General features: G+C 41.7%; 1 protein-coding gene across 2 annotated transcripts; it reads left to right on the top strand.

Annotated features, from left to right (window-relative positions):
• The first annotated feature begins 8,511 nt into the window (after positions 1-8,511).
• LOC131455743 (nuclear factor 7, ovary-like) lies at positions 8,512-12,560 on the top strand. 2 transcript variants are annotated; one of them, XM_058623510.1, is made up of 3 exons: positions 8,512-8,591; positions 9,523-9,666; positions 10,555-12,560. In XM_058623510.1, the coding sequence occupies exon 3, from the start codon at positions 10,572-10,574 to the stop codon at positions 11,952-11,954; it is 1,383 nt and encodes a 460-aa protein (XP_058479493.1). In that variant the 5' UTR covers positions 8,512-8,591; positions 9,523-9,666; positions 10,555-10,571; the 3' UTR covers positions 11,955-12,560. The 2 variants fall into 2 exon arrangements, with proteins under 2 accessions (XP_058479493.1, XP_058479492.1); XM_058623509.1 differs by lacking the exon at positions 8,512-8,591 and having other exon boundaries at positions 9,268-9,666.
• The last annotated feature ends 2,130 nt before the right edge of the window (positions 12,561-14,690 follow it).

Below are 14,690 nucleotides of genomic sequence, written 5' to 3'. Positions count from 1 at the left end.
GGAGCAGCCTCCGTGCGCGTGGACGTAATCAGCAGGAAATTTAAAATAATTCATTGAAGAGAAAAAAAAAACGCGAGAGGAAGCCGGTATGAAAATGGGTGTGTCCGCGCGGGAGGGGCGGAAGTAAAGGCGGAGGTGATTGACAGCAGCTGTGACCAGTGAGTAAGTGAGTGAATGAATCTGTGAGATCAACAATCTGTTACTATACATGACGATTAATTGATTTATTGATTGAGTTTTAACAGAATGTATTATTTACTTATTTATTCTTAATCAGATTAAACTTGTCCACTTAACTATCTGGATTATTCAACATTTAAATGAATCTAATGTTTAACGTTTTGTGAGATTTTATTCTGAAATGTTTTAACATTTCAATTTGAATAATAAATGATTACATTTATGACCGATTAGTTGTTATTTTGCAGTTTAAGAGAAACAAACATGAAGGTTCACTCACACACACACACACAAACACACAGATTATTAAACATATACAATGTTTATGTATGAGTGAATATTTGTCTCCACCTGCTGGATTATTCACCACGTCACAGATCGAGCTCAACAAAAAAGGACAAAGGACTTATTTTGATTAAAATAAGGGAAATTTACAGATGATCAACTGTAGCAGATGATAATCTGAATGGGATTAGGGACACATTTTTTAAAAAATGTTTAAAAAAAAGGGGCAAAATTCTGATTTATGACTTTAATCTACATTTACCCCTCAGAATTATGACTATAATCTAGATTTTCCCCCTCAGAATTATGACTTTAATCTAAATTTCCCCCTCAGAATTATGACTTTAATCTAGATTTCCACCAGAATTCAGGCTTTTGTAATTTTTTTTTCCATGTGCCCCTATCCTCCTCCGTACTGATTTGATGATAATCTGATTTGATGATAATCTGATGTCTGTAGTGATTGAGGCTGTTTTGTGGCCACCAGGTGGCAGCAGAGCTCCTCTGCTCACACACTGAGTTCAGCAGCAGAGTTCAAGGGGCCATTATTTAGGGCCATTTTCAAACTTTCAAGGGCCTTGAAAATTATTTATATCGAATTCACAAACTTTCACGGACTTCAAGGACCCTTGGGAAAATATTTTAAGAGCTCGAAAAAAAAATCAAATTCACAAACTTTCAAGGGCTTGGGAAAAACCATTCAAATTCTCAAACTGTCAAGGAGCCTTGAGGAAAAACTTTCAAGGGCCTTGGAAAATAAATTCAAATTCACAAACATTCAAGGATTTCAAGGACCGATGGAAACCCTGAATGGTGCATCTGCAGCGGGAGACATTTACCTAAATATCAACTTCACCTCTTTCTTGCAAAAAACTCAAGCACTTTCAATTACCCCTGTCTATTTAGGGCCATTTTGAAAAGCTTTCAAGGGCCTTGAATTAGTTTTTTTCAAATTCACAAACTTTCAAGGATTTCAAGGACCCATGGGAGCCCATGAGGTTAATGTTTCTAGTCTTGATGACCTCTCAAAACTGCTTTACACCGTAGTTTTCACCCATTCATTCATTCATTCACTCACTCACTCACTGTGTTGTGACACCTCGGCACAGCCGGAATCAAACCCACAACCTTTACGTTGAAAGACAACTCCCGTCATTTTAAACTGTTTTACAAAAAAAGAAACAGGTGAGTTTGTGACACCTCCAGCGCTTCCCTGTGGTTGTTTTGTGTCAGTACAGAATAAAGAATATTTAAATCTTGATTTAAACGTGGTGTTTTTTGGTCTCCATGGCGACTGTAAACAAAGTCCCATTTAGTTTTTTCCTCCCGTTGAAGATGACGTCGCATCTCCACAGCCTGAGAAGAGCAGAGCAGCTGATGCTATCAGTGCGGGACACGTATGTAACGTGTCGGTCACGGTACATTAACGTGTTCATGGACACAGATTTGCTTAATGGCTTCCGCTCGTTGGTTCCTATCAGTCCTAAGATCTGGACTCTGTTTGGACCTCCAGTCTTTGAGGAGGCCATGATGTCCCCCTCCGCCTACTGTATGTGGTTGCTATGGGAGACGGGGGGGGGGATTAGCAGATTCATAAATTTACGATAAAAATGTCGAGGAGAAATCAATGATTGTGACGAAGAGGAAATTAGATTTAATTTGCGATTATTTGATTTGCAAATAAATGTCAACACTAGTTTAGCTCATTCAGAGTGATTGACACTTCCTGATGACATCATTACCTCTGATGACATCATCGCCATCAGCACAGAACTCTCAGTGAGATTCTTCACATTTTCAGCTTCTCCTCGGTGTCACAGTTTCACGGAGAGACTTTTCTCACCGTTTGTGGCAGAAACGTGAACACACACTGTTTTTTGTTCATTCTGCATCATTTTCAGGGAGGTTAACAACATAATGACGCACGCACAGAGACACAATAACTACAAAGAGAACACGGGGGGAGGACAACAAGACAAAAACAAGAACAAACGGAACTAAAGTGACTACAAAGACACTCAAAAGGACAACAAGGAGACAAAAAAAGTGTCAAAATGGCAACAAAAAAGACAAAACCACTACGAAGAGACACAAACAAAAGATTCATGTCTTTCAAGACAGAAAATGAATGTTTCCACCTGCAGTTGTAATGAACTCCTCCACAGTCCCCGTCCATGACCTTTGACCTCAGCCCACTCATTACTGTATCTCTTTGAAAAACTTTCATGACTTGAAATACGTTCAGTAACATTTTAAAGGAAGTCAGAGAGAGAGACGTCAAGGACAGAGAAGAAGAAGAAGAAGAAGAAGAAGAAGAAGAAGAAGAAGAAGAATAAACTCCCACCAGCGTTTTATTCATTTCTTTGTTATTTCTCAGAGAATGAAACGACCTCACGCAGGTTTTTGTGTTATAATGATGCCGCAGCACAAACAGCTCAGAGCCACCGTCGTTTATTCATCGCTGTTCAAACCTGTTTTCACTGAAACTTTAGAACCAGAATCATCACCGTAATTCACCCGTGAGCTCGGAAAGCTCCACATTTATGACATTAAATAAAGCTCATGTTTGAGATCAGAGCTGGGACTGAAGCCAGAGAAGAAGCTGCTGCTGCTGCTGCTGCTGAAGCTGCTGAAGGTTAAATCCTTAAATATTAACATTAATATTTCATTATATTCGTATCAATTCTCTGTCCTTCATGACTCCAATATTTCACTCTGTTAAAACTGTGATTTTCAGCTGTTGTTTTTTATACAAATTAAATATGAGGAACAAATTAAAGACGATTGTACATTTTTTTATTAATGAACAGAGTCAGGCTAACTGTTAGCTTCACTGTCTTTGTGCTAAGCTAAACTAAGAAAAGCAGAAAGGGAACCATATTTAATCTGAATCAGATCTTTAACGTCCTGGTTTCTTTAATTCAACCATCAACCAACCAACAACAGTGACTCAACCAACCAACCAATCAATCAATCAACAACAGTGACTCAACCAACCAACCAACCAACAACAGAGACTCAACCAACAAACCAACAACAGAGACTCAACCAACAACAGTGACTTAACCAACCAACAGTGAATCAACCAACCAACCAACCAACAGTGACTCAACCAACCAACAACAGAGACTTAACCAACCAACCAACCAACCAACAGTGACTCAATCAACCAACCAACCAACAACAGTGACTCAACCAACCAACCAATTAATTAATTAATTAATTAATTAATTAACAACAGACACTCAACCAACCAACAGTGACTCAACCAACCAACAACAGTGACTCAACCAACCAACCAATTAATTAATTAATTAACAACAGAGACTCAACCAACCAACCAACAGTGACTCAACCAACCAACAACAGTGACTCAACCAACCAACCAATTAATTAATTAACAACAGAGACTCAACCAACCAACAACAGAGACTCAACCAACAAACCAATTAATTAATTAACAACAGAGACTCAACCAACCAACAACATAGACTCAACCAACCAACCAACAACAGAGACTCAACCAACAAACCAACAACAGAGACTCAACCAACCAACTAACAGAGACTCAACCAACAATCAACCAACAACAGTGACTCAACCAACCAACAGTGAATCAACCAACCAACCAACAACAGTGACTCAACCAACCAACAGTGAATCAACCAACCAACCAACAACAGTGACTCAACCGACAATCACCCAACAACAGTGACTCAACCAACCAACAAAAACACCAACAAACTAACTACTGTAAAATGAATCAAACCAACCAACATTTAAACAACCAGCAACAGAGAACTAACCAACTAACCAAAAACCCAGACCACGTTTGTGTCTTGGTTGATGTCCAGGTTCTTGTCCTGGCTCAAGTTCAGGTTCTTGTCCTGGCTCGAGTCCAGGTTCTTGTCTTGGCTCGTCTTCAGGTTCGTGTCTTGGTTCTTGTCCTGGTTCTTGTCCTGGTTCTTGTCCTGGCTTGAGTTCAGGTTCTTGTCTTGGCTCGTCTTTAGGTTTTTGTCTTGGTTCTTGTCCAGGTTCTTGTCCTGGCTCAAGTTCAGGTTCTTGTCCTGGCTTGAGTCCAGGTTCTTGTCTTGGCTCGTCTTCAGGTTCGTGTCTTGGTTCTTGTTCTGGCTCGAGTTCAGGTTCTTGTCCTGGCTCGAGTCCAGGTTCTTGTCTTGGCTCGTCTTCAGGTTCGTGTCTTGGCTCGTCTTCAGGTTCGTGTCTTGGCTCGTCTTCAGGTTCGTGTCTTGGTTCTTGTCTTGGCTCGAGTCCAGGTTCGTGTCTTGGTTCTTGTTCTGGCTCGAGTTCAGGAGGATCAGGAGTAATTTGAGTGTAAAGCTGTTGTTAATAAAGCAGCTGAATCTACACATTCTGTATATTCAGCAGCAGCTGAAGGCGAGAAGATGAGGAGACATTCCTGCTGCTGACCTCCACGTCCATCACGTCCATACATGGACAAGAATGAAAGACGTGTAAACAGAGAAATTAGACTGCTGTGACTTCATTCTTTAAAATTACGCTGTGAGCTTTAACAGGGATGTTCCCACTAACTCACACACACACACACACACACACACACAGTACAAATCTCTGTCTGCTACGAATTATAGGAGAATTCAACCAAGACACGATTTACTGTGATACACATGCCTGTGTGTGTGTGTGTGTCTCTCTGAGTTACCTTGTTCACTGATTGTTTTTCCTTATTATTATTATTATAATATCTTTAATGTTTACAACGTCTTCTTCTCTGTTTCTGGTGAAACGTTACAACGTCACATAACACACACACACACACACACACACACACACACAGGGAGAGTGTGTGTGTGTGTGTGTGTGCTGACGATGATGAAGTGTTTAATGTCCTCTCTGCAGGAAGTGCAGGATTACACTGATGGATTGTCAGCAGATTATCTGATTTGAAGCGATCAGCGTCTGATCCCGGTTTTATTACAGAGGCTCTAACAGCTCTGACGCTGAGACGCTGAGACGCTGAGGCCTCCAGGCAGGAAAAGACACTTTAACACAGTCCAAAACAACCAGAGACAGAGACGCTGCCTCCTACTGGTGATCATGGAAACTGCAGAGAGACACAAAACAACTGCAGAGAGACACAAAACAACTGCAAAGACACACAAAACAACTGCAGAGAGACACAAAACAACTGCAGAGCGACAACAAAACAACTGCAAAGAGACACAAAACAACTGCAGAGACACAACACAACTGCAAAGAGACACAAAACAACTGCAAAGAGACAAAAAAACAACTACAGAGACACAAAACAACTGCAAAGAGACACAAAACAACTGCAAAGGGACACAAAACAACTGCAGAGAGACACAAAACTGCAGAGAGACACAAAACAACTGCAGAGAGACACAAAACAACTGCAGGGACACAAAACAACTGCAGAGAGACACAACACACAAGTCACAGCGAGTGTGTGTGGTGAAGACGACGTGACGCAGCGTTAATGAGTGGAGAAGAATAAATGATGTCAGTCATTAGCGTCTGAGACGATAATGAAGGAAAGTAAACACATCATTACGTTAATAGATGAACGAGATCAGCGTAAACGATCGTTAAAGTAAAGTCAGCAGGAAACAGAGTGAGAGGGAGGAGATCATTCACTCATTCATTCACTCATTCATCTCACCAGAAAATTATAACAGTCACTGATGAATTAACCGTTCCTACATCTTTATTATAAATGTACGTTTCAAACTCTACGGTTGCCCTTGGTAACGACACTGGAGCGTCAGCCAATCAGGAGAGAGCAGGAGAATCATGTGTTCACACTGTCACAGTGAGTGAATGTGTTTCTCATCCAGCACAAGTTTCACCTTTGACCTTCAAGAAAAACTGTAACAGCTGTGAGTTAACGTGAGGTTTTTGTTTCATCCACGTGTGTGTGTGTGTGTGTGTGTGTGTTAGTTTGTCCATTTCCACACACACACACAGACACAAAACAACTGCACAGAGACACAGAGACACAAAACAACTGCACAGAGACACAAAGAGACACAAAACAACTGCACAGAGACACACACAGACACAAAACAACTGCACAGAGACACAAAGAGACACAAAACAACTGCACAGAGACACACACAGACACAAAACAACTGCACAGAGACACAAAGAGACACAAAACAACTGCACACAGACACAAAGAGACACAAAACAACTGCACAGAGACACAAAGAGACACAAACCAACTGCACACAGACACAAAGAGACACAAAACAACTGCACAGAGACACAACGAGACACAAAACAACTGCACACAGACACAAAGAGACACAAAACAACTGCACAGAGACACAACGAGACACAAACCAACTGCACAGAGACACAAAGAGACACAAAACAACTGCACAGAGACACAAAGAGACACAAAACAACTGCACAGAGACACAAAGAGACACAAAACAACTGCACAGAGACACAAAGGAGCAGTTTCTCTCTCTGTTGTGAGGTGATAAAAGTGTTGTGTTTGTTTTTGTGACTCATCAAACAAACCTGAGCTGTGACAGATTATCACAGATTATCACAGATCCACTCAAACAAACACAGAGAGCAGAGAGAGAACTGACACTGACACACACACACACACACACACACACACACACACACGATTCTGATTCTGTGTCATGTGCACATAGAATCGATTGAATATAGAATATATAGAAATGAATGAATCTTATACAAAATAATAAATAAATATCAAATAATCTGGCTGGGATTAAAAAACCGTCACGTCTTCTGTGTCGTACAAAAAGGAGCGAGACAACTACGTCCTCCATCTTTAAACCACTTTCCCCTTCTGTGTGTGTGTGTGTGTGTGTAAACAGGGGCAGGATCAGCTGGTGAAAAGGTCAAAGTGAATCAGAGTGTGACAGATTTACGCTGAGAGTCTGACCTCTGAAGAACAGGACGTGACCCCGCCGTGACCCTTGAACCCTGAGTCTCAGCACACGGACGCAGCAGAGGAAAAACACCTCGTCCTCACCGTGAGGAGAGCGTTTTAAGACGTTTTAAGACGTAAACGCAGCGTCACAGTCTCTGAGTTTCCCTGGAACTCCACTGATCTCACAGATTCACACCAAACCTGCGAGTTAGAGGTGGGAAAACGACGTTTATCATGGGCTCAGATTACACAGAAGACGTGAAACAACGACTGAGAAGTCAAGAGAAAAAGGACTGAAAAATGACACAAATGTAGGGAAAAAAAGCCATAAAGAGCTGAAACAACAAAAAAAGAATGAAGAGAAAACAACGGGGAAGAGGATGAGAGAAACACAAACCAGACACAGGCGTTAAATCACGTCTCTGTCATGACGGATGACTGAAGAAGCTCCAGGTCCAGATGGTTCCTCGCGGTTCCTGATGGTCCTTGACCTCCAGGGTCAAGAATCCTCCTGGTTCAGGAGAACAAGAAGCAGAAGAACCAGAAAAACACAATCATAATTTACGACTGACAAAAACAACAAGCACGACGAGACACAGACGGACTCTGAAACGCACAAAAACCACCACACACATTCAAAAACACAACAGGAGAGAGACAACAGCACAAAGAGCTCTCCTGTTGGACAATAACAACGTGCAGTGACAAGACTTCAAACAACCGGACACACAGAGACAGAGATGACAACAAAAAACGGACAAAAATACAAAAATGATCACCAAAAAATAACAAATTAGACACAAAATGACAACAAAATGTGCAAAAGAAAGAAAAAATACCAACAGAGACGTAAAGATACTACAAAGGAATAAAAAAACAACAACAAAGAGACATAAACTGACAACAACTGGGACACAGAAGGACCACAAAGATGTAAGACAACCAAAAAGTGACAATAATTACTACAGAGACTCAAGAAAACTACAAACGGACAAAAAAATACACAAAATGTGTAAAAGAAACCAAAAATATGTAAAAAAAAAAAAATACCACAAACAAACAAAAGTAAACAAATGGTAAACGTAGGTTATAATTTATGTTTGAAAGAACTTATTTCATTTAAGTTTCCGTGGAAAACCTGTAAATTATATACTGAGGTGAACATGAGGACATCCCGTGGACAAGAGGACAGGAAGTGGGCTTGTAAACGGTGGGTTGTCCGTTCAAATGAAACGTAAGTTGCTAAGGTTGCTGCTGAAGCTGCTGCTGCTGTTACTGTTACTGTTGCTGCTGTTGCTGTTGCTGTTACTGCTGCTGCTGCTGCTGTTACTGCTGTTGCTGTTGTTGCTGCTGCTGCTGCTGCGTGAACCTGTTCCTCTCCGGTGTTTAGTCGCGGTTCTTCTCGCTCGTCATCTCCCGCCTCCGTAAACTCAACTGTCACCGTGTTAATAACAAACTCCCACAGTCTGTCGTCCACTCACTCTGATTCATTTCTTCTCAAATTACATTTTCCCCCCCGAGTCTCAATGAATGAGGCCGGGAAGGACACACACACACACACACACACAAGTTGTCGATCCACTGCTGCCTCCATCACTAAGTTCACATGTCTTATTTTGTCACCTCGGCATTTAAATCCTACATTTGGATTTATTTAAGTGACACAAAGTGACCACACGAGGCAGCAGTAGACCAGTAATTCCTGTTTCTAAATCTCTGGATTGTTACAATGACGTGTTTAACCCCTGATCAAGACGCCTCATTATTTCAGTTTTTATCCTTAAGAATATGATAAAAATAAAATCTAATTATTAGGCTACAGATCTGATACATGGTTTGTATGAGTGTAAAACAAATGGAAAAAAACACAAGCGAACCACAAACCGTGACCCAAAACCACGAAATGAACTGAACCGAGGATTTTGTGAACCGTTCCACCCCTAACACACACACACACACCTACACCTGGACTTTGACACCATAAGATTTATACGAGCATGTTTGTACTTTGTCCACTTCCTGTGGGACAAAGTGTACACACACACACACACACACACACACACACACACACGGTCGGATTCCATCAACATTTCTGATGATGAATCAAAACTTTTTGGAATAAAACCCAACCTGTGTCCCAGGCTCCGCCCCCTTCACTTGACTCACCCGACACGGACCAGGAAAACAGTCAGTCGCCGTCAGTGAGTGAAGAGACGCAGACCCAAGACCAGACTCTGTCCTCTGACTGAGTCCAGCTGCAGAAGACACGCGTCCACACACTGAAGGTGAGTTTGACAGACACCTGCACTCAAATGAACTTCAGTGAAGTCAGAGGACGAGGGAGTCCCGACTGACCATGTGACTGACCATGTGACTGACCATGTGACCAGACATGGACTGGCCATCACATTTTTGGGCCATATATTATAAATTTTTATTTCCAACTATTTATTATCGACCGCGTTGGGATTTGAGACACGAGACAGGGCACATTGGTTGATTTTCTTGAAAGACATTGGACTAATCCAATGAAAGCTCTGTGTGTGTGTGTGTCTGTGTGTTTCAGTAGACTTGGTGTCCAGTGTAACTTTAACTTGTCATAAGATAGTCCTTTATTTGTCCCGCAGTGGGGAAAGGTACAAAGTTACAGCAGCAGAGACAGTAAAGATAAAGATAACCAGGACAGCGCCCTCGCACCAGACGCAAGCGTCCCCACACAAGTCAGGGAGTGAAAGATATAAATACTAAGATTATAAAAAAACTAGTTCAAATTAGTTAATTATTATAAAGTAGTTTGCAGAATATACACAGTATGGAATTGATATTTACAGTATAAATAAACAAAGGTTGAAATTAAACAAGTATAAGTATATTGCACTTGTGTAAATGTACAGTATATTGCACATAGGCGGGAGGAGGGAGGAGCCTGGTTAAGTGTTAGTTGTACAGCGTAACAGCTGGGACGGGGACATCCAAGGACAGAGCTGTCCTCAGCTGAGATACCACTCCATGCAAAAAAGATGGCTGATGCCACTAGTGAGTCGTAGAAGGTCTTAAGGAGTTCTCCCAGCACTTAAGTAGCGTTTCCACTAGCATTGTACCTGGTACATCACGGTGGGCCGGTAGTCCAGTCCTGCATGTGACTGACGACTCTGTGTCTGCTCTGTTTTCAGCTTCTCTCACAGACAAAATGGCCTCCAGATTAGAGGAGGATCTCTGCTGTACCATCTGTCATGAGGTCTTCAGAGATCCTCTCCTTCTGCCCTGTAGCCACAGCTTCTGTAAAGACTGTGTGAAGACATGGTGGAGAGACAGACCAACACCTGACTGTCCTGTTTGTAAGAAAAGGTCTCCAACGAACCCACCGTGTAACCTGGTTTTAAAGAACACGTGTGAGACATTCTTAAAGGTGCAAGGTCCGAGGTCTTCAGAGGTTCTCTGCAGTCAGCACTCTGAGAAACTCAGACTCTTCTGTCTGGATCATCAGCAGCCAGTGTGTCTGGTCTGCAGAGATTCAGAAAAACACATCGGCCACAAGTTCAGACCCATCGATGAAGCTGCACAAGAACACAAGGAGCAACTTCAGGAAACTCTGGAGACCTTCAAGAAGAACTTAGAGAGTCTGGAAGAAGTTCAGGTTAAGTTTGATCAAACAGCAGAACACATTAAAGTCCAGGCCCAACGCACAGAGACACGGATGAAGGAGCAGTTTAAGAAGCTTCATCAGTTTCTAGAAGAGGAAGAGGAGACCAGGATGGCTGAACTGAGGGAGGAAGAGCAGCAGAAGAGTCACATGATGAAGGAGAAGGTGGCGGTTCTGAGCAGAAAGACAAAAGCGCTATCAGATACAATCAGAGACACAGAGGACGAGCTGAGTGCTGAAGACGTCGCCTTCCTGCTCAACTACAGAGAGCAGCAGCGCCCCCTGCTGGAGCCTCCACAGCTGCACTCGGGAGCTCTGATCGACGAGGCCACTCACCTGGGCAACCTGGCCTTCAACATCTGGTACAAGATGAAGGACGTGGTCTCCTACAGCCCTGTGGTTCTAAACCCAAACACTGCTCATCCAAGACTCGTCCTGTCTGAAGATCTGACCAGTGTGAGACGAGGAGCCAGACAGAAGGTTCCTGATAATCCAGAGAGGTTTGATTATTACTGCAGTGTCCTGAGCTCTGAGGGCTTGAACTCAGGGACTCACAGCTGGGACGTCCAGGTTGGAGACAATAAACAGTGGACAGTGGGAGTTTCAGAGTCTGACCAGAGGAAAAGGAAAGACATGCTGTCTGGATCATGGAGGATAAGGTTCTATGAAGATAAATACTCCGAATCGTCACCAGGTAAAAACTCTGTTCTCCAGCTGAAGAAGAAGATCCAGAAGATCAGAGTGAGTCTGGACTGGGACAGAGGACAACTGTCCTTCTCTGATCCTGATACTAACACACTCATACACACGCACACACACACTTTCACACACACCATGTTTCCATACTTTAACACTGCTGATAAAGACGATCATCTCGCAGTGAAGATGTTACCAGTGAAGGTTTGTGTGACAGAGGATCAGAGCACTTGAAGACGCTTAAAGGGACAGTGCAGAGAACTGAAGCTGTGAGTAATCGAACGCCATTATTTCTGATGCAGAAAAGAGCAAAGCCGAATTTAGAGAACATGCCAATATTTGGTTTCTTAAATAAGGGTTATCGAAACTTAAAGACATAACAGAATTGCTAAAGCTAACGAGAGACTTCAGAAACTGTTTGTGTTCACGTCACAGGACGAAAATCAGAGATTTGATTTCAGGCATCGAGTTGCTCAGAGACTTCAGAACTTTGAGTTGTTTTGGTTTTGAAAATGAACACTTGTGGGTTGTTTTGTTTGATTTTGTTGTTGATCACGGGTGGAGCTAAATGTATGTGAAGAAAGAAGGAACTCTTTCTCTCCTTTTGTAGTTTGTTGTTATTTCACATGTATGAAAATTATTTCACTGACATTTTCTTCACTTACATCTTCTTCATTTGGTTTAGTAGACATTTCATTTTCACAGACACTGTAAAATCACATTTATCAACAGTGTGTGTTTGATCATAAGATAATAAGTGGTTTAATCATTAAAATGTGTCTCTATATACAAAGTTACAGCATGTACATTAACATTAAAGACAACATTAGTCATTTTCAACTCTGTCTGGTTTATATACAGTGGATGAACGATATAAGTAGTCCATTAGTAAATAGGGTATTAAGGATCTTATCTTAAGATATCATAGACTTAAAGTGACGTAGATTGTATTCGCATTTTAGTCTTCTGTTAAGTGGCTAAAATCTGCATTTCTTCACTCCTAAGAACCCACACCAAACCCCATAGAGAAAATCAGTGATTTTAGCTCAGAGACACAGGAGCTACTGGTCTACTGCTGCCTCGTGTGGTCACTTTATGTCACTGAGGTAAATCTAAACAAAGGATTTGTAAAGACGAATTCTCAAAATAGGACATTTGAACTTAGTGATGGAGGCAGCAGTGGATCAACAACTCCTGTGTGCTGTGATGTTAAAATCACTGATTTTCTCTATGGGCTTTGGTGTGGGAGAGTGAGTGGTTTATAAACGTGAACATACTCCAACTACACCAACTACAGTATACCCTGTTAATATGCAATAAAAGAATAAATGTTTGATAAATTCTGCAGTTGCAGATGGTTGCTTATCCATTTCTCCTACCACATAAATGTGTGAATAAATAAAAAATCGACACACGCGGATGAAAAAAATAGACGTTTTCAGCTTGAAATTGCAAAAGTAATGAGAAAGTTAACGATGTGGAAACCTGTCGCCGTTTCGAGGTCAAACTGCTCTGTGATCTGAGTTTAAAGCAGCTTCAGACAGTGGAGCAGCAGTGAGACGGATTTAAAGTGAAAATGTGTCATGAAGGAAGCGATTGGGCAGTGAATGGAAGAGGTCAATGAAGGTCAGCACTATCAATGTATAGAAAATGAGAGTGAAATGCAGCTGTGGCGCGAGGACGTGGGGGACATGTGTGGACGAATGTGTTCAGACGGTGCAGTGACCCAACAACCTCACTGTTTACCTTTGTTTTTGTTTACTCATCGTCTCCAGCACCTCATTTATGACCTCTGACCCTGGTCACACGCACACACAGCGTCTTCCCATCATCAACCCTCACACTTCTCCTCACAGACATACACCTGCTCACCTGTTGTCATGTCTTCACATCACATGTTTGTCTCTGCCCACTCACACACACACACACACACACACGTTTGTGTTTCCTAACGTCTTTGTCTCACTGTGAGACAGACTTTTCCAACAGGAAACTGAAGTTTGTAAAGCACTCGCTCTCCCACACCAAAGCCCATAGAGAAAATCAGTGATTTTTGCTCGCGAGGACACAGGAGCTGCTGGTCTACTTCAGCTTCCTGTTGGAAGTGTCTCGTTTAGTGATACATCTGTCGCATTTCCACCGATATTTCCTGCATTTCTCATGCAAACGCCTCCAAAGTCAGCACTGAACACACTGGTGCTCTCAGCAGTTGGACAGTTATGAGACTATGGTTTGTGGAGTTAGTAGAAAGACACATAAACAGGATTAGTTTCGTACAGAGGGACCATAGGTCAATGTTTTAAATGAAAAATACATGTTAAACTAATTATCAATTATATTTGAATTACATTTTTGAATGAAAACAAATGGGACTGTAAATGTGATGATTGAAACTCCATCGATTCCTCCTTGACGAAACAAAAAGACTTTTAGAGTTTGACCTTTTGAAGCAGAATTACCGAGAGTTGAACAGTAGAAATAAAGTAAAAATAAATATATATATATATACATGGACATATACTGTATGTTTATATATATGTCAGGAGCTTTAAATGCCGTACTTAATCTTGTGGAAGTTCCAAGGATTTTAGGCTGAGGTCAGATCTGTAAATAACACACACACACACACACACACACACACAGTAACAATAGCTAGTGCAGCAGACTGACACCAAATAAACGCTGGGAAGTTTCCTGGAGCTGAACTCAGTCAAAGCCCGAGCCGCTAATTGATTTGACAGAGGCTTTTTTTCTCTCTCAGAGGAAACGAGTTCCTCCGTCATTAACAAAATAAATAAATAAAGTGGCGACAAATCCTGCACAGACGACGACTACGACGACACACAAAACCATTTCCACTGCCATGTTTGAAGTTCACGTTCGTCATTTTTACTCGTCTAAGACGGAAAAAAATACACCGCAGGAATTTGGTCAAATATGCAAAGCCATGGTTCTCAAACTGTGGTGCAT

Source organism: Solea solea, chromosome 3 (assembly GCF_958295425.1).
Source record: "Solea solea chromosome 3, fSolSol10.1, whole genome shotgun sequence".
NCBI classification, from domain to species: domain Eukaryota; kingdom Metazoa; phylum Chordata; class Actinopteri; order Pleuronectiformes; family Soleidae; genus Solea; species Solea solea.
Note: the sequence above shows the minus strand (reverse complement) of the source record. Positions and strands in the feature narration are given on the sequence as shown.

Coding starts and splice junctions, on each gene's coding strand:
- LOC131455743 (XM_058623510.1), top strand. CDS start 10,572: ATGGCCTCCAGATTAGAGGAGGATCTCTGCTGTACCATCTGTCATGAG.